Source organism: Nematostella vectensis, chromosome 5, assembly GCF_932526225.1.
Source record: "Nematostella vectensis chromosome 5, jaNemVect1.1, whole genome shotgun sequence".
Taxonomy (NCBI): Eukaryota; Metazoa; Cnidaria; class Anthozoa; order Actiniaria; family Edwardsiidae; genus Nematostella; species Nematostella vectensis.
In genome coordinates this window covers 10267320-10293201 of record NC_064038.1, presented here as the reverse complement: position 1 = coordinate 10293201, position 25882 = coordinate 10267320, and the positions used below count along the sequence as shown (strand labels likewise).

Here is a 25882-nt window from a genome sequence, read left to right as displayed (position 1 = left end):
TTTATTCGGACAGAATTTAATTTAGAAATATGACATTTTATAGAATTTCAAATACATATGCATATCTGGAATCATCCCATTAAATCCCATTAACTATATTTGGATCATGTTTTACAGTTATCTCCATGATATATTTGTCTAAAAATTGTCTACAGTTTCTATGGAAGTATGTAAAATAAAAAAATTAAAAATGCATTTTCAACGATTGCTATATTTAGTCATTTAGCTAAGAATTGACTCGGCTTGCCCTCCACCAAATTGTTAAAACGTTGATAAATTTCCAAAGAGTATTTCTAACAATCTAATGTCCTGTGGATTTCGTTGTCACGCCCCATTTCCCTGTCACTGAGAGTTGCCATCTCGAAGTTTAGAGTCTCTTGCGTGTCATTATTGGTCACGCCTTAGGAATTATTCTGCTCTGGTATATAACAGTTGATTGCGCTGTTACTCTCTTGCGTTACTTTCTTCAGTAACGTCGTCCCCATAATCGTTCGGTTGTAAGGCGATTGGCACGAACAATTCGCTCGTCCGGATCCTAGAAAAGAGGAGATGGTATGAAATAACATGACAACCTTTCTTAAGAATCATTTTCCTCGTCATCATCGCGTGCGCGTGCATTTATGTCTGACTTACCATCCCTCTGAGAAGTTGCAATGCTTGTCCTCACGCGAGGATGCGTACGTATGATAACACGCGTGTACGTACGTGTGTCTAGCTTACCATTCCTTTGAGAACTCACGTTTATGTCTGGCTTGCCATCCCTCTGAAAGGTTCCCATGCTCGTACTCACGCGAGGATGCGTACGTATGATAACACACGTGTGCGTACGTGTCTAGCTTACCATTCCTTTGAGAACTCACGTGTATGTCTAGCTTACCATCCCTCTGAGAAGTTGCCATGCTCCTCAGCGCGCGAGGATGCCTTCGCGTAATAACACGCGTGTGCGTGCATGTATGTCTAGCTTACCATCCCTCTGAGGAGTCGCCGTACTCATTGTTGCTCTCGCTGGAGGGCGCGCGACTGGGGGCGTCACGCCGGACATACGGTCTTCCAATACGCAGCAATCCCGCGCAGAAGAACCGGCCCATCTCTTCCAGCTCCCTCGTACCGAGATGGTAACCCTGTGGGCAAGAGAATCATTAAGGCACGGTGCCATAGAGTCCATAAATACAGTGAGGCTCTGATGACTCCAGAAGGTAATGCAATGCAAGGCAGGGGAAGCCACAACTACAACTACATCGACCATGTTTGGAATAAATGCTGATGAAAGGGTAATGTGAGCAGCAACAACTAGATTAAGCATGGACGGAATTAAGTGTTGAATTACAAGTTATGGATACCACGACAGCAGCTAGAGGAAGCCACAACTACATTGACCATGTTTGGAATAAATGCTGATGAAAGGGTAATGTGAGCAGCAACAACTAGATTAAGCATGGACGGAAGTAAGTGTTGAATCACAAGTTATGGATACCACGACAGCAGCTAGAGGAAGCCACAACTACAACTACATCGACCATGTTTGGAATAAATGCTCATGTAAAGGGTATCGTGAGCAGCAACAACTAGATCAAGCATGGGCGGAAGTAAGTGTTGAAATACCAGGTATGGATACCACGACAGCAACTATGTATTAATCAGTTAGTTAGGCTCTTCGGCGCCTATGCCCCTAATGTTGTAACTAATGTATGCACATTTTGTTGAGAAAGCAGGAGCATGCAGGACTTCCTCTGAGAGGAGCAAAATTCTGAAATCTGTTGATTGCTTTTAATTATTCTTACATGTTCATATGTACCTGGTTACATCCACTAGCATCTACCTTATAAGGACCCTGGTCACAGCCAGTAGCACCTACCTTATAAGGCCCATGGTCACAACCGCTAGCACCTACCTTATAAGGCCCCTGGTCACAACCGCTGTAAGTGCTTTCCATGGTGTAGCTGCGCACGACACCTAACTCGCGCCAGACCACTACTCGCGCGGTCGACTCTTTAGACGGCTCCACAACAAAGCTGCAGCTGCCCAAAGAGAATGCAGGCGCAATATTGTGAAGAACTCGCGGCAATGTCTAAAAATCAAGTTGCATAGATCAGTTACGTCATACACTATAAACAGTCATACACAGTCACTAGACCATTCCAGCTATAAGCATGCACTTGAGATGGAAAACCACCTCAACTACCGTCATGTACCACGCGCTTCGTTTGATGCAAGCTTGAAAAGGCGCGCGCTGCATTCTGGTAGTTGAGGTTGTTTCCAATTGTAATGCGCGCGCAAGCTTATTGCTGGAATGGCCCATTGCCAAGGTTATCACGGAACGAAACGATCAGTTATCACGAGCTCACGCAGTTAAAGACCGTATCTCAGTGACTCCTTTGTTATTATGACATGTAAAACGCAATGGAATATTTGCAAGAAAACTTGTTTGTTTTGTTAGTAAACACTGTCACTGGGGGTGGTTTCTGCAAGAGGTTTTATTGAGTCCCCAGTGGTTCTTTTACGTCCCTTCGATTCAAGTAAGTGTAGTGCAGTCTTAAGAATCGAGACCTCTGGTTTAGTATCCTTATCCAAGAAGACAGGGAACGACAGGAGAAAAAAAATCAACTCACTTGTGAGAAAAACTCGAATAAAGGCATAAAGCATGAACTCGAAAAATCCCAAGCCAAAGCCCAGATTCGAACCTGGACGACAGTTATGAGAGGCGAACGTGGTATAGGTAGGTATGCAATAAGTAGCAATATTGTGAGCTTCGCTTTACCCTGTATCCCACATCTTCCACTGTTTCGTTGGGATCGGCGGAAGCAGGAATGTTCGGTGCCGGGGTGGCAGGCGTGGGCGCGGCCACTTCAAGGTCCGCGGAGGAGCTAGGAGAAGCGGCAGCTATTGTGGCAAGGGTACTACAACCGTACATAAAGACGTTCTTCTTGCGGGAGTGACCATGGAAATCACAGTAAACCTACAGGATGATAAAGATAAATTACACTTAGCTATGGTCAAAGTCTTCATGCTCAAGATCACAATCATGTCACCATCTGTTCCTCGCGAACAGAGGTCTCTAGTTTAACGGTAGAAATAAGGAGAGCATACGCGGATAAAAAATATCAAAGGGGGGGGGGAAGGAAGGAGTAGGTAGGTAGGGGATAGGGGTATAGGAACCGGAATTATGCTTGATACTGCTTGATATTTTGATATTTCATACAAGACATGATTTCAAAAAGGAGTCATCCGTCACTGAAGCGGCCTCTGCTGGTCGATGACTTTCATGTCGTACACATGACCTTGTGTCATGGTAACAAATGATATTTTAGTCACTGAAAACTGGTTTGTACGCATTTGGATGCAGTAGATGAGTCCACAAAGCGTACGTCCAGTCTACCCAGTATTTAGAAATTCAGGTCAACAAAAGTGTTTGACGGCTAGACAGATTCGTCATGCGAATTTCGTCCACGAAAGGAGATACATTTCCCTGCTAGCAGAGGCCTCTTTTCTCTGTATTTCGCTGGGCTGGAGTTCGCGAGGAAAAGATACCTCTGCCATGGGTCGAAACTGTTTCTGTTGCGCATGCGTGAGCGTTAATAAGCGACCGACGTGCCAAAACCCGTACCATCGCGCGAAAGCTGTCAATATGCTTTGCATGGGTTTAGTCGGAAATCATGAATCAAACTCCGGTTAGTTCTCCTCTTCGAAAAAAGAAAACAACTGTTCAATTTCAATCACCTAAAACGTCACTAAAAAGATTGAACAACAAAAGCAGCAAAGACGAGTTTTGTCTTGTTTGTGGGATTAATTTCAAGACATCTGGGCAGGCGAGTTTCTTCAATGTAAATATCGCACAGTTGGATTCGAAGAAAATGTTACAAAACTTTTTGGTAAACTTAGATCAGCTATTCCCAGAAGAATATGCAAAACTTGTAAACGGAAGATTGACTCGTTAGTCAAAAGAGAGAAAATTCTGAATGAAGATAAGGCATTGAATGGCTTCTTTTATAATTCGTCGCGTGATATTTCTACGGAGGACGCCGTTTCGAATGCGGGCTTATTATCCCGCAGCGGATATACGTTTCATGCATGCCCTAGTCATTGTGGGCTCAAATAGTGGCCAGTAATTAATGAACGGAGCATGCGCTCTGGATCTCTTCCACGACCGTGGACGGCGGTTTGATCAAACGAACTTGCGACCTATGGCAGAGGTATCTTTTCCTCGCGAACTCCAGCCCAGCGAAATACAGAGAAAAGAGGCCTCTGCTAGCAGGGAAGAGATACATATGTTTGCAGGTAAACATTCGGGAAACACTCTGAAAAACCCAATTTTGTTTCCCTCGAAACTTCATGTTTTCCTCGCCTGGTGTTTCCCTAGAGGGAATACGTCATCAAGTGTATGATGCTACCAGCGACATCACCAAAATCTACATCACCATCGTCGTGGTCGCCACCGCTGTCATCGTCGTCGTCGTCGTCGTCTCTGTCGTCGTCATTGTCACCAGCGACATCTCAATAATCATTAGCATTATTTTTGTTGCCGTGATAAGTTAGGTTTATCCTTACCAGTGGCGTTCTATCGGTAGCCTGCATGTATTGCAGTAGTCCCTTGGTGTGGTAGATGGTGGGGTGGAGCAATATACTTGGGTTGATCCACTTTCTGTTTAAATCATCCCCTGATAACGAGCAGCGGTGACTAGAAAAGAAAAGTCAAGTCTTTATATTTAAGTAAAGATAAGCAGCGATGGTTACAAATCAAAACACGCAGAAATGGCTGCATTTGCAAGTCAATATCGATAACAAAGTCCAAACAAGCAGACATGGTTTCATAAGAGAAGTCAAAGTAGGTCTTGATATCAAAGTAAAGATAAGCAGAGATGGCTACAACAGAAAACTCAAAATAGAGCTTGGTAATATATTCAAGATAAGAAGCAATGCCTACAAAAGGGAGGTCGAAAAACGTTTTGGTACCAGGTAATGCACCATTCCCCAGTACAAAATTCTATTTATTACCGGGAGACAAAACAAAGCACTACTTTAATGTGAACGCCATCAGCAAAGAAACAACTATATTTTGTTGCACTGAGCTCAAAACATTATCGGGTAAGCATGGCGTAGCAGGCGGTGTTTCGTTTGAGCTTAACGAGTAACGCAGTCATTGTGTTCTTTAGTAACGCAGTCATTGTGTTCTCAGTAACGCAGTCATTATGTTCTTAGTAACGCAGTCATTGTGTTCTTAGTAACGCAGTCATTGTGTTCTTAGTAACGCAGTCATTGTGTTTTTAGTAACGCAGTCATTGTGTTCTTAGTAACGCAGTCATTATGTTCTTTAGTAACGCAGTCATTGTATTTTTAATAACGCAGTCATTGTGTTCTTAGTAACGCAGTCATTGTGTTTTAGTAACGCAGTCATTGTGTTCTTAGTAACGCAGTCATTGTGTTCTTAGTAACGCAGTCATTGTGTTCTTAGTAACGCAGTCATTGTGTTCTTAGTAACGCAGTCATTGTGTTCTTAGTAACGCAGTCATTGTGTTCTTAGTAACGCAGTCATTATGTTCTTTAGTAACGCAGTCAATGTGTTCTTAGTAACGCAGTCATTGTGTTCTTACTAACGCAGTCATTGTGTTCTTAGTAACGCAGTCATTGTGTTCTTAGTAACGCAGTCATTGTGTTCTTAGTAACGCAGTCATTGTGTTCTTAGTAACGCAGTCATTGTGTTCTTAGTAACGCAGTCATTGTGTTGTTTAGTAACGCAGTCATTGTGTTCTTAGTAACGCATTCATTGTGTTCTTAGTAACGCAGTCATTGTGTTCTTACTTTCCGTTAATGACTCCATCCGGATTCAGCATTGGGACGATTTTAAAGATAAACCTATCACGGAGGTGCTTGGCCGTGTAGAAGGCACTCAGCAGGAATTCCAAAACGCCTGTAAGAACTCAGATTGTTACATATTTTACAAACTCTCAGGGGCCAGCGTATGTTTTAAGAGTGGGCTGAGAAGTGAAATTGTATCACGATGAAAGGGGGTTGAACTAGAATGTTTGGGAAAATTTATCATGTAGGAGGGGCTAAAGCCCCCTACCCCCCGGCCCCACATTTCGCGGGCCAAGACTCTTAGGTTAAAGCCGCATTGTCACCAGTTTACTTCCGGAGGTCCGACGGAAACCTCAACCGTTAAAAGACAAAAAAATCTGTTAAAATCCGAGATATTAAACAGGCCATCCGCTCTAAATTATCAATCACATCCTCAAAGAAACTTCCAATAAACACACTGCTTTCAATATTTTGAAATATTTTTCGCGTTCTCCATTAAAAATCACCGGAGATTGATACGTAATCGACCGGAAGTAAACTGGTGACAATGCGGCTTTAATTATCTTCAAAAAATGGTCAGAGCTAGGAGTATAGATAGTGATTGGTCCACCAAAGATCCACTCCGATCTTTGGGTACATACACAAGTACACAATGCACCAAACATTTATATAAAAAAATATTTTTTTTTCTTGTTATCAACCGTAAATTAATTTTGACAAACCATTTTCGTGTCTTTGAAATGAGACCCTATTCTTCGCCACCAGGCTGATTAGGTTCTTAAAAAAAGAGCGCGGTAAATGCCAAATTTTAGCCTGTAGGTCCTAGGTTCTCATACGCTAGTGTTTACTATGAATAGACTTCCGTACTTCTAGCCTATAATGTAGCCTGCTAGACGCCTCTCCTGTGATTTAGTTTGGAAGGTCCTGTTTTGGGGGTTTCGGGATACCTGTGGCGAGCATATAATTGATTTTTATTTTTGCGCCTCTGGGATCCTGAACAAGAAAACAAACCGGAGAGCCCAGCCTGTTCAGCCCGTCACAAAGGGAAACTATTATGACGTTACCTTTCATTACCCAGCTGGCGTTACTCTCTCCAGGGTGCACTCGGGCAGACAGGAATACATACGGTCTGCTCCCTGAAATAAATAAACTTAGCGTGAAAATACTGCTATTTGTTGTTGCGTGATTGTACATTATGTTAGTGAATGAAGATACTGGACTGCACAATAAATGAGATAATGGTCAGCAGTTGAGGCGAAGCGGCCCCTACGACGGAAAAACCTGGAAAACGCGCAATTCCAGATAGAGAGAGGACACAATTTCTTACAATGGCTATAGGTTCCTTGTATTACGGACTGATTTTCAAAAAAACAAATAACGCGAGGCCGAAGTGCACATAACCAGATTTTGGCTTTTTAAAGAAAATTTTTCCTTGATCATCATTGCCCTGTGTATCAGCTCAGGGACGAAAAGCTTAAATTTCAATGACGCTTTACAAATAGTCGCATCAATTAAAAAAAAGTCGCACATTTTGTTTGCTATAAGTTACTAAGTACTTAGAGAAATTCCCCGCCTTATTCGATGTGAAATGGGCTTATTTGACGCGTCACGTCATGTTTTTCCGTCATGTCAGTACAAATAATTATACGGATCTGAGAATTTGACATTTGCACGATTATTTTTTCAAAACTTTAAATGACGATCCCGTAGGGATAACGATGATGACGATGGTAGTTATCGTGATGATGATGATGATGATGATGTTGATGGCAATTATGGTAGTTATCGTGATTGCGATGGTGATGATGATGATGGTAATTGTGGTAGTTATCGTGATGGTGATGATGTTATGATGGTGGTAGTTATTTCGATGTTAAAGATGATGATAACTTGACTTACTGAATGAATCTAATGTGTAAGCATCTCGGTGTCGCGGATTGGACGTGATGGTTATGACGTCACATGCGTTGCCAGCCAACGAGTGGCATAATGTGGATCGGCGATAATATACATCAGAATCGATGGACGACTCAATATTCGCTAGATGTTCCTATTCATGGAGAAAACAAGTAGGTTGTTCAACAAATAAAAATAAAGTAGCGCTGGTCGACAGGCAAACATGTAAATGGATAAGAAGACAGACAGACAGACAGACCTGTAGCATAGAATAAGTGTAGGGGTAGTGGTAGGCTAAATAACAGACATCATCGGCATGTGGGAAAGTAACGGTGAAGGTTGCCGTGAAGTAAGTTTTACTCTTCTGGCCTCCACCCAAGTCCTGGCTGCGTGAGAAGTAGTTGCGATAGTAACAGACGTTAGCGCCCGTGCGGGCCCAGCAGGGACGCCCCTCTACGACCGCCTCTTGCATGCTGTATAGGACGGGCTGCATACCTGGGATATAGAAACCACGTGGCTCTGTTAGACGCCATTTTGCTATCCATTTGCATCGGCTTATTCACAATCTCCTTGGTGTTTTTACCGAAAGCAAAAGATGAAGCTATGTTTTAGGATGTTTTTTTCCCCCGTTAGTTTATCCGTAAAAACTGCAAAGTTGAGCAAAAAAATTAGGATAATACTGACCAATCAGAGGGCACAAACTGTGGTACGAGAAATATCCAAAGTGTGAATGTGACCAATCAGAGGGCGCAAAATGTGGTAAGAGGAATATTCAAATTGTGAATGTGACCAATCAGAGGGCACAAACAGTGGTACGAGAAATATTAAAATTGTGAATGTGACCAATCAGAGGGCGCAAAATGTGGTGCGAGGAATATTAAAATTGTGAATGTGACCAATCAGAGGGCGCAAAATGTGGTAAGAGGAATATTCAAATTGTGAATGTGATCAATCAGAGGGCGCAAAATGTGGTAAGAAGAATATTCAAATTGTGAATGTGACCAATCAGAGGGCACAAACTGTGGTACGAGAAGGAAAACTAGTAATCGCGAAAATAAAACTTACCGAAGTTGAACTGACTGTTAATCTTTTCACAATTGATGATGTTGAACCTGTACGGTACATCCGCCTCCATGTTACTCACCTAGAATCAGTTCAGTTTCAAAATTCATGGGAGAAATATGCAAAAACTAGGCAACAACTCGCTTTACCTGCACTTTTGTGATGAGGTTTTCCCAACCAAGATAACATTGCCTAATATGCTAATACTCTACTACTAGACAAGGGCTCTGGCAGGTTATTTTAACAGGAAGGCAAAAAAGAGGAATCCTACAAGGCATGATATGCAAGCTCGCAAGGCATGATGGGAAATACAAACGCGCTCGCAAAGCATGATGGACTACATAATATACGTGCAATATTAGGCCCCATGCTCTCGGTTCCGGGGATGGATACAGAGCGTTTGTGGTATTTAGGAAAGGTGTGATTACCTCGAAGTAGAACCATTGGTGATGGTGGCGGCAGTTGATATCCGGATTCAAGATAAGATCATACTCGTATTCGCGAACCTGCAAGAAAGGAAACTAGGCACTGAAGGACCGCATGGGGGAAGAACAACGTTTATTGTTATTCTAGTAACGGCTACATTAAACACGTTCTGCTTATCGCCACACATTTGTCAATGCAATCATGGAGCAGTGTATTCAGGATTGCCGTCTTCAAGACTTTGTCTTAGGCATCGTCGACGTTCTTTGTACTACCAAACGAAGCAAAAGCACATGGCATGGTCGGAGCATCTTCGTGCATCTTCGCAATACGATCTTTAACCTAACGAACGCAGGCTTCGAATTTCACCCGAATGATGGACACCAACCCAAAACAAAGTCTCATAGGAGGGCTCCCCCTCAAAAAGGCAACTATTCACAGTGAATAGTTTAGGTCAAATCATGTGACTTGGGTCGTGTGACTTGTTAGGTCGTGTCAAGCGACTTGTTAGGTGATGTCACGTAACATTATTGGGTCGTATCATGTGACTTGTCATGTCATGTTACTTGTTAGGTCCTGCACGTGACTTGTAAGGTCCTGCACGTGACTTGTAAGGTGCTGCACGTGACTTGTAAGGTGCTGCACGTGACTTGTTAGGTCCTGCACTCGACTTGTAAGGTCCTGCACGTGACTTGTAAGGTCCTGCACGTGACTTGTAAGGTCCTGCACGTGACTTGTTAGGTCCTGCACGTGACTTGTTAGGTCCTGCACGTGACTTATTGGTACATGTCATGCGATTTGTTTGGACCTATCAAGTGACATGCTGGTCAAAGGTCATGTTCCTGAAAGAGCTTACCTGAATGGCTTTACGCAAGTTACCCGACTCAAATCTGGATTCGAATCGCAAGGCCTTGCTGCCGTCATCGCTACTCGACATTCTATCAGAATCAGACGCACTGAATAAAGAGAATATAGAACTCTTGTCACTAACATCAATATTAACGTATCGTAACCTTTAGCTCTGATTCGTTAAAGAAGGCAAATCACGTCGCCATTTTCTGCTCCTGCACAATACCCCATTTTCACAAAGCATCCATTTCTTTCGGCTAATTCAAGCGAGTACCAGAGATAAATTTCATTGAAATATCATCAATAACGTATCAGACTTTATTTGTAGATTGTTATTTTGAATTTTCTTTGCGAACAAACCGTTGTATTTTCAAAAATAACATAGGAGTGGTTGATGGACATTCTGTGTTGCTCAATGGGAGGCTTTCAACTAATCAGAGAACCAGTTACGACCTATCACACGATCACGACAGTATACCTTGATGAGCTTGAGTTACTTCCTTTGCGAAGTTCTGTCGCAGGTTTGTCCGCATTCATTTGGTTGCCTGTGCTGTTTGCGGTGCTCTCTTGGCGTATGAGCGCATCGAGGTCAAACACAACCCTGTCAACAACCTTATGGGCTTGGATCAGCCGGTCAATGTCGCGAAATACCATTGTCCTATAGGTTGAGAAAAAAGAATGAGTGGATATCGCGACGGAATTCAATTATAGTATTGGTGGGGGAAAAAGAATGAGTGAATATCGCGACACAATACAATTATAGTATTGTTGGGGAAAAGGAATGAGTCAATATCGCGACACAAAACAATTATAGTATTGGTGGGGAAAAAGAATGAGTGAATATCGCGACACAATACAATTATTGTATTGGTGGGGGGGGGGGGGGGGAGGGAGAAATAAATGATCATTTTCAAAATCCGAGAGTCTTTAATACCAAAACGAAAACATTATTCCCTCGTCAAGAGCATATGGATAGCTGGGTTCATCTCAGAATTTGGTACGGGAGTCGGCCTTTAGACATAAAAGCTAACCTTTGTAACCCAGCCTTCCTTTGACCAAGGGGTTCTGCCTCCCCAGGGGGGTAGTGACCGTACAAATCTGGCGCCGGTCTCTTGACGATCGGGAGCACGCTGTACACGCGGAACTCAGTCCCAGATCCCGCGCCATCCTCGCTTGTTCTCCTCTCAAGCCTCGTCGACTCCTGAGAGGTCGGCGAGCCTGTGGTCTGCGTTGGACTGGGGTTGAGGGAGGCTGGATTTGGCGGACTGGCCACCGAATTGAAGTGAGGACTATGCACATCAGGAAGTTTTGTGACCGAGGTCTTGTTAGTGTCGGCGTTGGCGGTGTGCAGGCCGCAGAAGCTGGACATAGGGCTAAGCGGATCCTCTGTCGCGGTAGGGATCACGATTGGTAGTAATGGTACGTCCTCCTCGAGAGAATCGTCAGACTCAACCTGACAAGCAGGTTAATAAAAAGCAGGTTAAAGAAAAGCAGGTTAATTGGCTTCCGGTTTGCAAGGGGAGGAGGTCCCTCAAAAGTAGCCAGACTAAACCTGAGTAGTAGTGTGGGGGTGGTTAATGAGCTTTCTGTTTGCAAGAGGAGGGGGCTCTCAGAAATAGTCAGACTAAACCTAAATCGTAACGTTGGACGTTTAATGAGCTTCCGATTTGCAAGGGGAGGAGGTCCCTCAGAAATAGTCGGACTCAACCTAAATCAACGTTGGACGTTTAATGAGCTTCCGATTTGCAAGGGGAGGAAGTCCCTCAAAAATAGCCAGACTAAACCTGAGTAGTAATGTGGGGGTGTTTAATGAGCTTCCGATTTGCAAGGGGAGGAGGTCCCTCAGAAATAGCCAGACTCAACCTAAATCGTAACGTTGGACGTTTAATGGGCTTCCGATTTGCAAGGGGCGGAGGTTTTTCAAAAGTAGCCAGACTAAACCTGAGTAGTAATGTGGGGACGTTTAATGAGCTTCTCTCTGTTTTTATTTGTACTTTGAAAACTGTTTTTAACAAGTGGGTGTTCTTGGTCGGGGTTGAGCTACATATAGAGCTTTTCTTTCATCTCGACTTTAAGACTTGTATTTACTGTACCTTAAGTGTCCGCCTTAGAGAGGGACTGTACGTGACTTGTCTTACCTGGAACTCCAGCTGCTCAGGAAAAAACTGCTCGTACATCTGCAAGTCGTTTCTGGGCCTCGGTCGCCTCTCCTCCGCCTTCTCCTCAGCCACACCCTCTCCGCACCTAGCGGCAGAGTCAGATTCAGCCTCTTGATCCTCCTGACTGTTAGAGCCGCTCACATCCTCCTCTGACTCCACGTCTGAGGACTCACCTTCCCCACTTTCCTCGCCAACCTGCTCCTGCTCCCCCTTGGATGACAAGGTTGCGCTATCGAGATTTAGGAGGGGGAAGGCTAGAGGCGAGGAGAGGGTGGTGATGGGGAGTTTGTTCTTGGGGAAGCAGCGGCGTAGGATCTGGCTGCTGATGTTGTTAATGCTATCGAGTTCACGAGCTGTGAAAAGATACAAGTGCGCTTTAAAAGCTCTGCATATCTTATGGTAAACGCACGCTATGGTCTGGTATGGCGCTCACGACACGGTAAACATTATGCACCACACCATTTCACAGCACGTATTGCACAACACGTGATGCAAGACAGGGTGTACATGACACGCTACACGATACTCTATACGAGCATGACCCTCTATGCAAGACACGCTACACAAAACTCTATGCATGTACAACACGCTATTCAAGACACGCTACAGGACACGCTATGCAAGACACGCTACACGACCTGCTATGCATGTATGACACGCTATGCATGTATGACACGCTATGCAAGACACGCTACACGACACGCTATGTAAGACACGCTACACGACACTCTATGCATGCACGACACGCTATGCAAGACATGCTACACGACACTCTTTGCATGCACGACACGCTACACGACACTCTATGCATGCACGACACGCTATACAAGACACGCTACAGGACACGCTTTGCAAGACACGCTACAGGACACGCTATGCATGTATGACACGCTATGCACGACACGCTACACGACACCCTATGCAAGACGCGCTACACGACACTCTATGCATGCACGACACGCTATGTAAGACATGCTACACGACACTCTTTGCATGCACGACACGCTATGCAGGACACGCTACACGACACTATGCATGCACGACACGCTATACAAGACACGCTACATGACACGCTACAGGACACGCTATGCAAGACACGCTACACGACACTCTATGCATGTATGACACGCTATGCAAGACACGCTACACGACACGCTATGCAAGACACGCTACACGACACGCTATGCATGTATGACACGCTATGCAAGACACGCTACACGACACTATGCATGCACGACACGCTATGCAAGACATGCTACACGACACTCTTTGCATGCATGACACGCTATGCAGGACACGCTACACGATACTATGCATGCACGACACGCTATACAAGACTCGCTACAGGACACGCTTTGCAAGACACGCTATACAAGACACGCTACACGGCACTTTATGCATGTATAACACGCTATGCAAGACACGCTACACGACAATATGCATGTATGACACGCTTTGCAAGACACGCTACATGACACGCTATGCATGCACGACACGCTATGCAAGACAAGCTACAGGACACGCTATGCATGCGCGACACGCTATGCAAGACACGCTACCGACACTCTATGCATGCACAACACGCTATGTAAGACACGCTACACGACACGCTATGCATGCATGACACGCTATGCAAGACCCGCTATACGACACTCTGTGCATGCACAACACGCTGTGCGCGAAACACATAGCACGGCACAGGGTATAAACAATGTGCGATATGCAAGGCACGGCAAGAATGACATGCGTTAGCATTACAAGTTACAGTTTGCATTGCATGTTACGCACCGTACGATACGTAAGGCAAGCGTTACCATTACACGTTACAGTGTACACGGTACGGTACGCAAGGTACGGTACGCAAACATGCTTTAGCATTACACGTTAAAGTGTGCAGGGCACGTTACGCACGGAGCGTTGCGTAAGACATGCGTTATTATTACACGTTACAGTGTGCAGGGCACGTTACGCACGGAACGTTACGTAAGACATGCGTTATTATTACACGTTACAGTGTGCAGGGCACGTTACGCACGGAACGTTACGTAACACATGCGTTATTATTACACGTTACAGTGTGCAGGGCACGTTACGCACGGAACGTTATGTAACACATGCGTTATTATTACAGGTTACAGTGTGCAGGGCACGTTACGCACAGTACGGTGCGTAAGACGTGTTAGCATTACACGTGCAGGGCATGTAACGCGCAGTACGTTACGCACGACCTGCATTAGCATTACACGTTACGGTGTGCAAGGCACGTTACGCACAGTACGGTGCGTAAGACGTGTTAGCATTACACGTGCAGGGCACGTTACGCACGGAACGTTACGTAAGACATGCATTAGTATTACAGGTTACGGTGTGCAGGGCACGTTACGCACAACGGTGCGTAAGACGTGTTAGTATTACAGGTTACGGTGTGCAGGGCACGTTACGCACAGTACGGTGCGTAAGACGTGTTAGCATTACACGTGCAGGGCACGTTACGCACGGAACGTTACGTAAGACATGCATTAGCATTACAGGTTACGGTGTGCAGGGCACGTTACGCACAACGGTGCGTAAGACGTGTTAGTATTACAGGTTACGGTGTGCATGTAATGCTGATTGTTATTGTGCCTGATTGAGGTTGTGCAGGCTCTTACATTCCAGACACTCGAGCGACAATGAGTAGAGAACCTTGATTCCGTCAGCCTGGATAAACGACTTCTTGCCGGATTCTGATGACAAAGAGTAAGTAATAAGCTCTTCTCAGTTAGAAGTTTTGTTGTTCTTGTTAAACGAGGATTATTATTTAACTGTCTAAATGGAATAACTGGTTGGTCGCTTGACTGCTTGGCCTATTGATAGATTGACTGACTGCTGAACTGGTTTATCGATTGGATGACTGAGAGATAGATTGATTGACTGATTGATTGATCGATTGATTCAATCTATTGCTGATAGATTGAATAATTTACCGATTGATTGATCGACTGACTGATTGGTCGACTGAGTGATTGAATGAATGATTAATTGATTGATTGATTCTTACTGGTCATGGTGATGCTCTTAAGTACTCCTAAGATGGCCTTTCGCACGCCTGTCTGACGATTATGATGGTCTGTCCTCTGCCAATCAGAGAACATCTGTAGAAGCACAGGCACTGCGCCATAGTTGACTGCCTTGCTTGCGCTAGTCTCTGTGGAATTGTGACGAGGGAAGTAAAAATGCGAATTCTGGGAACTTAAACGATTGGAGGCGAGTAGAGACTGGAACCTTAAATGACAACTAGATGGGAGAAGGGAACATGGAAAATCTGGGAGCTTTGAGGAAAGGGAAGAGAGATGAAAAGACAGACATGCAGAAACGCAGAGTAAAACATGCATACATATAGAACAGAGAAAAGGTGAAAGCAAATTGGGGGGACAACTGAAAAGACGGACAATCGGGTGGATGATAAACTCAACATTTCCAGTTCTTTGCTCTACGGACAGCCAAGAGAGCTATAAAAACAAGTACTTACTAGATTTTACCAAAGCGGATGTAACATCGAGTACCAACCTTGGAACAACACAATGGTTAGTAAAAAAAAAAATGGATGGATTTTGGCGGCAAATAGTCTTATAACACAAATAGAAACCTAAAACCCTAGCCTAGACCATTTTCTCACCCTTGTCGGATTTCATATGATTAGTATCTGTGAGAAAATAGTACAGACAAAGTGATCGATACGGGGATAAACGAGATAAGGTCAAGTGTGCTTGACCCGGATGGGGGCGATAACACGGAGAAACTTAGAAACACAACAGGCTAGGAGTTCCTTCCTACGTTTTTGTGTCTGCCATATGTGGTTTGCCTTGTACTGTTTACCTAACAGTGTCAACAGTAGAACATATATTTTACTATGTTTGAGAAACATATCCTTAGATCGTGGGTCCATGTTCATACGTTTATAGAGGGAGGATCCAGGGATTTTTCTAAAAGGGGTTGGTCTAAATACGGGAAGGCGCCTTTTTACAGTATGTTTCTTTTGTCTCAGAAGAGGGATTGCAGCCCTCCGCCAAGACCCGCTGCTGATATAACATTATTCCCTGGCCAAAGAACACAAAAGAAACATAAGGTATCGTTAGATAAAACATCGCAAAAGCCTTATCAGTCACGTTTATACAAGCGCTATTGGAAGCAGCTTGGAAATACCCCATTATTGTTTTACAATTAAATTTCAAACATTCGTTTTTCTTAACAATTCAGCAGTAATCAAATAGAATACAAATTATGCGCATTTCGGGGTAAGGTTCTTGGAAAAGAATTCTTGTAAATATGGGGAGAGGATAATGATTTTCGCTCGCTTTATATTTTCGCAGAAAACCAACATAAACGCTTGCTACGCAGGCTACTTGCAAGAGATTTCATCAGTACTTACTTGAGACAAGTGACGCGTTTGTGGCCACAAGCAGAGACGATTTTAAAAAGAACACCGACAGCTCCTGCTTTGCCGAGAATAGTGCAGTTCACGGCTGAAAAGAGTTATGATTAAGGATGAGATACGCCTCGCAATCGGCCGCGACTATCACTCGATCAAAATATACCGTAATGTACCATAATGAGAGATCGCGCGAATGCGTCGGCGCTGAAATGACCATGTTGATTACAACCAGGCCAAACTGATGTGCACGGGATACGACTAGAAAGAGAGAGGCTTCTGCGGGATTCATGGCGTGGGTTTAGTTTATAGGGAGCTGTGGGGCAGAGGGTATTGCCCGGATTTTTTTGATCGGATCACAGTTGGCAGGACGCGTCTAGTATCTTGCGCTGATTGTCTGGAGTGCCAGTTTTTCTAGGGATCGGATAAGCCCGATCGCAAATCTGTAGGAGATCTTTACGATGTTTGCGTTTGACGAAGAGAGTAATTAAGCACAAACACATGGTCTTTAGGAGTGTGAGTTTGTAGGGGCACTTTCAAGGAGCAGTAAAAGTGAATTAACACACTTCATGACGACAAACACGAAGAGTATTTATGACTGTTGTTGACCTGAAGGTCAGTTCACAATGAAATCTAAAGAAATTATATAATTTAACAAACGGGTTATCAGCGACATCTTCGTAATTCCATAGAATTACAGAGTGTAATAATTATTTTTCATAACTTTTTCCAGGGAGATGACAATCAGCCCTTACTTTGATAAATCAATACTTGTAAATTGTAAACACGGAAAACGTTTGTTCGTCGTTCAATTCCACTCAGAGCTAATCCTCGAAAAAAAGATTGAGTAAGCAAAGATCTTTAGAAAAAAAAAATCTCAAACAAGCTATACTTGGGTAAAATGCCCAGGGGAAATCTAGAGAAAAAAATCTTGAACAAGCTTTACTTAGGTAAAATGTACAGGGGAGATCTAGAGAAAAATATCTCGAACAAGCTATACTTGGGTAAAGGCACATATATCCAGCATAAAAAAAATCGTTACCTCCCCGTAATAAATCAAATGGTCCGTCCTTTATTGAGGGGGTGTTACATGGTGTCATCTATGGGTGTTGTCTGTGGGTGTACTTCACGGGTGTCATTAGGGGGTGTTGTGTGGTGTCGTATGTGGGTGTCATCTATGGGTGTTGTCTGTGGGTGTACTTCACGGGTGTCATTAGGAGGTGTTGTGTGGTGTCATTAATGGGTGTCATCTATGGGTGTTGTCTGTGGGTGTACTTCGCGGGTGTCATTAGTGGGTGTTGTGTGGTGTCATCAGTGGGTGTCATCTATGGGTGTTGTCTGTGGGTGTACTTCGCGGGTGTCATTATTGGGTGTTGTGTGGTGTCATTAATGGGTGTCATCTATGGGTGTTGTCTGTGGGTGTACTTCACGGGTGTCATTAGGGGGTGTTGTGTGGTGTCATCAGTGGGTGTCATCTATAGGTGTGGTCTGTGGGTGTACTTCACGGGTGTCATTAGGGGATGTTGTGTGGTGTCATTAATGGGTGTCATCTATGGGTGTTGTCTGTGGGTGTACTTCGCGGGTGTCATTAGGAGGTGTTGTGTGGTGTCGTTAATGGGTGTCATCTATGGGTGTGGTCTGTAGGTGTACTTCGCGGGTGTCATTAGTGGGTGTTGTGTGGTGTCGTTAGTGGGTGTCATCTATGGGTGTGGTCTGTGGGTGTACTTCACAGGTGTCATTAGTGGGTGTTGTGTGGTGTCATCAGTGGGTGTCATCTATGGGTGTGGTCTGTGGGTGTACTTCACGGGTGTCATTAGTGGGTGTTGTGTGGTGTCATCAGTGGGTGTCATCTATTGGTGTGGTCTGTAGGTGTACTTTACAGGCGTCATTAGGAGGTGTTGTGTGGTGTTATCAGTGGGTGTTATCTATGGGTGTGGTCTGTAGGTGTACTTCACGGGTGTCATTAGGGGGTGTTGTGTGGTGTCATCAGTGGGTGTCATCTATGGGTGTGGTCTGTACGTGTACTTTACGGGTGTCATTAGGGGGTGTTGTGTGGTGTCGTTAGTGGGTGTCATCTATGGGTGTGGTCTGTACGTGTACTTTACGGGTGTCATTAGGGGGTGTTGTGTGGTGTCGTTAGTGGGTGTCATTTATGGGTGTGGTCTGTACATGTACTTTACGGGTGTCATTAGTGGGTGTTGTGTGGTGTCGTTAGTGGGTGTCATCTATGGGTGTGGTCTGTAGGTGTACTTCGCGGATGTCATTAGGGGGTGTTGTGTGGTGTCGTTAGTGGGTGTCATCTATGGGTGTGGTCTGTGGGTGTACTTCACAGGTGTCATTAGTGGGTGTTGTGTGGTGTCGTATGTGGGTGTCATCTATGGGTGTGGTCTGTGGGTGTACTTCACGGGTGTCATTAGTGGGTGTTGTGTGGTGTCATCAGTGGGTGTCATCTATGGGTGTTGTCTGTGGGTGTACTTCGCGGGTGTCATTGGGTGTTGTGTGGTGTCGTTAGTGGGTGTCATCTATGGGTGTGGTCTGTAGGTGTACTTCGCGGATGTCATTAGTGGGTGTTGTGTGGTGTCATCAGTGGGTGTCATCTATGGGTGTGGTCTGTGGGTGTACTTCACAGGTGTCATTAGGAGGTGTTGTGTGGTGTCGTTAGTGGGTGTCATCTATGGGTGTGGTCTGTAGGTGTCATCTATGGGTGTGGTCTGTGGGTGTACTTCGCGGGTGTCCATAGGAGGTGTTGTGTGGTGTCATCAGTAGGTGTCATCTATGGGTGTGGTCTGTAGGTGTCAACTATGGGTGCATGTGTGCGTGGGTTAGAGTGTGTTAACTGTGTGGGAGCAAAACTGATGTAGCAAGTTGCTGAATCGCACAAGTTCTATGGTATGAATGGTCTCAATGGGTTACCGTTTACCAATTACTGTTCTATGGTATGAATGATCTCAATGGGTTACCGTTGGGAGAGTACTGTTCTATGGTATGAATGATCTCAATGGGTTACTGTTTGCCAAGTACTTTTCTATGTAATAAATGATCTCAATGGGTTACCATTTACAGAGTACTGTTCTATGGTATGAATGATCTCAATGGGTTACCATTTACAGAGAACTGTTCTATGGTATGAATGATCTCAATGGGTTACCATTTACAGAATACTGTTCTATGGTATGAATGATCTCAATGGGTTACCATTTACAGAATACTGTTCTATGGTATGAATGATCTCAATGGGTTACCATTTACAGAGTACTGTTCTATGGTATGAATGATCTCAATGGGTTACCATTTACAGAGTACTGTTCTATGGTATGAATGATCTCAATGGGTTACCGTTTACAGAGTACTGTTCTATGGTATAAATGATCTCAATGGGTTACCATTTACAGAGTACTGTTCTATGGTATGAATGATCTCAATGGGTTACCGTTTACAGAGTACTGTTCTATGGTATGAATGATCTCAATGGGTTACCATTTACAGAGTACTGTTCTATGGTATGAATGATCTCAATGGGTTACCGTTTACAGAGTACTGTTCTATTGTATAAATGATCTCAATGGGTTACCGTTTACAGAGTACTGTTCTATAGTATGAATGATATCAATGGGTTACCATTTACAGAGTACTGTTCTATAGTATGAATGATCTCAATGGGTTACCGTTGGCAGAGTACTGTTCTATGGTATGAATGATCTCAATGGGTTACCGTTTACAGAGTACTGTTCTATTGTATGAATGATCTCAATGGGTTACCATTTACAGAGTACTGTTCTATAGTATGAATTATCTCAATGGGTTACCGTTGGCAGAGTACTGTTCTATGGTATGAATGATCTCAATGGGTTACCGTTTGCCAAGCACTGTTCTATGGTATAAATGATCTTTTATTGGGTTACCATTTACAGAGAGAGTACTGTTCTATGAGGTATGAATGATCTCAATGGGTTACCGTTGGCAAAGTACTGTTCTATAGTATGAATGATATCAATGGGTTACCGTTGGCAAAGTACTGTTCTATAGTATGAATGATATCAATAGGTTACCGTTGGCAAAGTACTGTTCTATAAGTATGAATGATATCAATGGGTTACCATTGGCAGAGTATTGCTTCAACACAGGAAGTGTCGTCTGCAGAATACGGAAGTTTGTGGTGTTGTTGCGGATCATGTTCATGGTGACTTGTAGAGCCCCTGATATTCTTGCCTTGACACAGAATTTACGATCTAAAAAAATTAAAAAAAAATTGTGTACAGAAAGTTTTAGAACAGATACACCTATTTCAATAAAGTTGCACTTGGAGAATCTGTGTATTATAACTTGCAGGGCTTTATGGGTACCAAGTAAGCAAATAAGCGTAAAAAATTCAAACCCAAGTTTCAAACGCTAATAGAATTCTTGTTTACATTTTTATGTAACATGTACTTTATGACACATGGGTTCTCCAGTGCAACCTTATTTGAAATAGGTGTAGACTTTTATTTCCAACTGGGATGTCTGTTTCTGTTCTTCAAGGATGAATCAAATGAGTTCACGGCATTTCACAACATGGATCACTTCAAGCAAGAGCAGGGTATCTGCCATGCTCTGTTACTTGTATTAACCAGGCATGTTTAGGCTGAGTCTGTTCGTCTGCCATATGGTAGCTATTCAGATTAAGCAAGGTAACTTAAAAGCAAGCATGTAGAGTTCGTCGCAAAACAAGACACATTAGAGAGGATTTTGCAGTTTTATTATCATAATTTAGCCTGGTTTGTTTGGTATTAAAATGCTGGGCACACCATGCACTAGGTGATTGTTTCCAATCTTGTTTGCAAAGCCCATGGTTATTTGAATCATTGTCCTCTCTCATAAACATCCATAGACTGTAGGAACGAAATTGGAAACAAGTGGAATGTCATTCACCACTTTAAGTCCTCTTTAAAAACAAGATGGTATTTTTGTCTCTAGATGTACCATTGTTTAGCCATGCATTTACTTGTGACAATATCTTTACAGTACAGTGTGAGCATACCTTTGGGTCCTATGACAATATCTTTACAGTATAGTGTGAGCATACCTTTGGCTCCTATGAAAATATCTTTACAGTACAGTGTGAAGCATACCTTTGGGTCCTATGACAATATCTTTACAGTACAGTGTGAAGCATACCTTTGGGTCCTATGACAATATCTTTACAGTATAGTGTGAGCATACCTTTGGGTCCTATGACAATATCTTTACAGTACAGTGTGAGCATACCTTTGGCTCCTATCTTGGTGAGGATAGTATGGCAGAGGAGTATAACCTCCTCACATATGGGCGTCTCCTTGCTGGCACTGATAATCACTTTGAGCAGAATGTCAACAGCACCTTTTGAGGCCAGGGCAGAGGCTCGCTTTCCTGTAACAAGTGTTAATAATGCGTTCACCTAACAAAGCATGATATACATATGATATTCGACTAAATTGACCAAAACAAGTGGCAAAAAATACACACACACAATAAGTAGTATTTTTTTTAATATTTTAATTATTAAAATAATTAAACAGCCACAAAGCAGAATGTAAAGCAAAGAAGGGAAGAAAGAATAGCTAAACAGTGCTTTCATTCCCAAAACAATACTGGCACTGTATAATGTAGCTCAGAAACATGACCTGCTTGGACCCACCTGATGTTAAAAGCTCTGAAATTCCCCCTAGAATATTTAAGGTGAGCTGATAATCTGTTGATACCTGGGTAATGAAAACACATGAACCAAGTTAGCAAATATATTTAATTATGTATAATAATACATTAATTCAATAATAAGATTTTTACTAATAACATGAATGGCAAAACAGGTAAACATGTGCCAAGTCCATTTTAATGTTAATCAGGGAATTTGCCTAAGGGCCCGGTCGCACTAGCAACATGTTCAGGACATCTCTGTTTAGATAAGCTCAAAAACTGACAGATGTCCGTGACATGTTTCGAAGCCAAGTGTGACCTATGTTTTTACGCAAAACGACAAATTCGCAGGTCGGGACAAAACTTAAAGGAGGCGATGTCCTGCCCCAGGGCAGGACATCTACCTAATATCAGGGGAACTCTGTTTGTTTTTATTCTTATCGCGCAAAGAACGTCACTCACACATGTCCGTGACATGTTACGAAGCCAAGTGCGACTTATGTTTTTACGCAACACGACAAATTCGCAGGTCGGGACAAAACTTAAAGGAGCCGATGTCCTGCCCCAGGGCAGGACATCTACATAATATCAGGGGAACTCTGTTTGTTTTTATTCTTATCGCGCAAAAAACGTCACTCACACAAAAACGTAAATGGTCTCAAATAGCAACCTTCACTTCGCCTTTAAAGCTAGAGGTGAATCCCTACCAAAATCCTGTATTTCCAACAATCTGGCGGCGCGAGGAACGGTCAATTCTAAGCCAAACATGTATGTCTTCCCCTTCGGTGCATAATAGACAACTACATTTGCAATTAACTGAGTAACAGTAACAGCTATGCATCTGACTTACCTCAGAACTATGTATAGGTACATCCAAACGAAAAGCAGCAGATTTTTTCTATTCATGACTTAATATGCGGACGTGCAGCATGCAGAGAGTATTTGCTCTTCGAATCTCCCGCGCGTGAAGGAAACGCAGATGAATGACATACAATGTTATTTTTAGGGCTCGTGATCCACGGATGTTGCAACCAGTGCGACCTTAGTTTAAGAATGTCTGATAGTACGTAGATGTCACGGGACAAACTTGTCCACCTAAATGTCCCTGACATCTCCTGAAGATCTTGCTAGTGCGACCGGGCCCTAAGTGTAAGCTGATTATGAAGGCCCTGTCTAAGTAAAATTAAAACACCAAGGAAAACCATGAATCTGTGCTAAGCACATTTCAAAAATCCAGCAATTTCTATCATAAATATAATCTGATGTCCATGTATTAGTATCAAAGCTGCTATATATGATGTTGTTTCATCCACCCTAACTGCATTTTACCTCTAGAATAATAAGGAATGTGGACAACCCATCAGTATACTTTGTCATCATATCTTTTCTGCATTTCTCTATGGAAAAAAGGCATAGCAATTGACAATTCAAGCATATCTCAAATATTTATTAAGGAGATATGGCCTCCCAAAAGTATCATCAGTTGCCATAATTAAACTTAATCAAGAGACCATGATGTAAGAGAACGAATCCTCCATATTAGGGTATGTTCCAATGATGACGTCCGTTAAATAAAGGTAATAGCCTAGCAAATAAAGTACCTTATTCAAATGAGTTTTATAAAAAAAACTGCAAAGATACAAAAAAAAAACTCACCTTGTGAACACAGAAGCTGCTGAATCTTATTAGTGACATAGCGCAGTTGGTCAACATCTTTCTCTTGCTCATTTTTGGCTTCTGTAACACCAATGCATAGTTTTTGGAGCTGCTCAAGCAGCGTTCCCATCCTGGCACTGAAATGAAATGAGCCACAAAAACAACATTAAGGCATAGAAAAAGATATAGGCTTGGCTAGCCCGAACAATCTTGGTTAAAAAAAGATTTACTAGTTGTAAAAATATAATTAACTAGTTCTAAAATGAATAAATCTCCTAGTTGTAAGAATCACTTTTACAGGGTGTGAGTGACAACTCTGTTTCTTTGACCAAATGATCAGCAAATGTGTGCTCCTATTGAAAATATTGGGGGGGGGCATGAGCTTATTTGGGGGAGGCGCTTATTCGAGGGAGGTGCTTATTCGAGGGAGGTGCTTATTTAAAAGGGCAAATTTCGAACAAAAGGCTGAAGTGTTTTTATTCATTTAATATCAATTTTATACTACATCAGTTTCTTTTCTCTATATCATTATTACAACTTGAAGCAGTTTTTTTCAATTAAACTTTCTCCATTAAATACTCTCTTGTCCCATGAGCTCCAATGCTTTCTTAGAACTACATTATGATAGTCGTTTTACTCAGTTACATAAAACCTGGCAGGGGGGGTGGCACTTATTTGGGGGAGGAGACCTTTGGCGCTTAATTTTGGGAGGTGCTTTTTCAAGGGTGGCGCTTATTCCAGTAAATATGGCATGTCCATAATGCTAGCAAAAAGCTGTTGGTGTTTAAAAAAAAGCTTTTTGTGATCATTTTTTTATTTTGTGTAAGTCACACACAAAGTAAATATTATATTTAAATGGCTTTTCGATAGGTACTTAAAAAACATTTCCAAAAAATATACTGTAGCTAGCAAATTGTAATTCTATATAGTCACTCAATCATCTTTAGCCAATCAACTAGGCCCCTGTGTGCAGTCAAATGGCTTCTTTTGCAACAAGAAAACATGATTGATTGACTGGGAAGAATCACAGAGTTTTCATTGGAGTAATTTCTAGAACATATTGTTATTATATTAAAAAGCTTTGTGGTTTTGTGGGAGTTTGGAGATTAAACATTTGCATTTCAACCTCTGTTTCAAATAATTTCTAAAATAAGAGTTCTGACTTTTGCTTTATGTCTCAGCTTGTGGTAGGAAACCTAAGTATGTAATTTCCTAAACAATAATCTATTTCTAAAATCGTTTACATCTAAATTAGATAAGCTGCTTAGAGTGGTAAACTGAGCTGAATTTAATCTAAAATCTCACATCGTCGAAATGTTTTGCCACGAAATACAGATAACATGAATGTTTTGGAACAGCAAATGGCTTGTGTAGATGAATCACCAATAAAACAGAGTCATTTGCGGGGATAACGGTATTTAAATAAAAACAATAAATTGACCGTAACAACTTGAAAACCCTCGAATTAAGTTACCTCATTGATTAAGGAACTTTCGGGATATCTCGGATCGTAACTGCAGCAACAAACAAATCAAATTTTTACTCTCTTACCTTTGGCTCTTCGAACTGGATTTGCTCATCTTTTTCTATTTTCCTTTGAATGAAAAAAGTGTAGACCTTCCGTTACAGACAGCTGTATTTGCAGGCTAACACGTCAAGTGAGAAAAAGAAAATTAGAAGCTCTTAAAACTTATGTTTCACCAAGAATAAACACCATGACAAGTCCGAAGTGCGTGAGACAATCGTATAAACGACTTACTGTTAGAGGTTTAGGCGCTTAAACTCGGCTTCATCTGGATTAATAACTCTCTTCTGCAGCCATGCTAGATGCTTAAATACATATGTAAACATGCGCGGTGCTCAGAGCTTGATTCAAGGCATTATTTCTGCATCACTAAGTAAACGGTAATCGTTGGATATCAAAGCTCCGCCATTTTGATTTTGACACCAACTGTAAGGCGTGCTCTGATTGGCTCGTCAT

General features: G+C 42.7%; 1 protein-coding gene and 1 long non-coding RNA gene across 3 annotated transcripts; one reads left to right on the top strand and one right to left on the bottom strand.

Moving 5' to 3' along the window:
* On the bottom strand, nucleotides 1-25882 carry LOC5505633 (cytosolic carboxypeptidase 1). Of its 2 annotated transcripts, none has more exons than XM_048727615.1 (26): nucleotides 25661-25882; nucleotides 25453-25547; nucleotides 23902-24038; nucleotides 23575-23642; nucleotides 22247-22310; nucleotides 21838-21978; nucleotides 20691-20822; nucleotides 16594-16687; nucleotides 15694-15731; nucleotides 15223-15369; nucleotides 14834-14908; nucleotides 12162-12535; nucleotides 11055-11476; nucleotides 10502-10681; nucleotides 10031-10130; nucleotides 9180-9257; nucleotides 8755-8833; nucleotides 7949-8184; nucleotides 7693-7843; nucleotides 6858-6929; nucleotides 5797-5905; nucleotides 4546-4675; nucleotides 2759-2956; nucleotides 1892-2068; nucleotides 967-1121; nucleotides 1-535 (listed from the first exon to the last, which is right to left on the bottom strand). In XM_048727615.1, exons 2-26 carry the CDS (start codon nucleotides 25479-25481, stop codon nucleotides 445-447), a joined length of 3477 nt encoding a protein of 1158 aa, XP_048583572.1. In that variant the 5' UTR covers nucleotides 25482-25547; nucleotides 25661-25882; the 3' UTR covers nucleotides 1-444. The 2 variants fall into 2 exon arrangements, with proteins under 2 accessions (XP_048583572.1, XP_048583573.1); XM_048727616.1 differs by having other exon boundaries at nucleotides 25453-25495.
* On the top strand, nucleotides 15977-19651 carry LOC116613489. The gene is made up of 2 exons (XR_004294172.2): nucleotides 15977-16290; nucleotides 16535-19651. It is a non-coding gene; the product is annotated as an uncharacterized LOC116613489 (long non-coding RNA).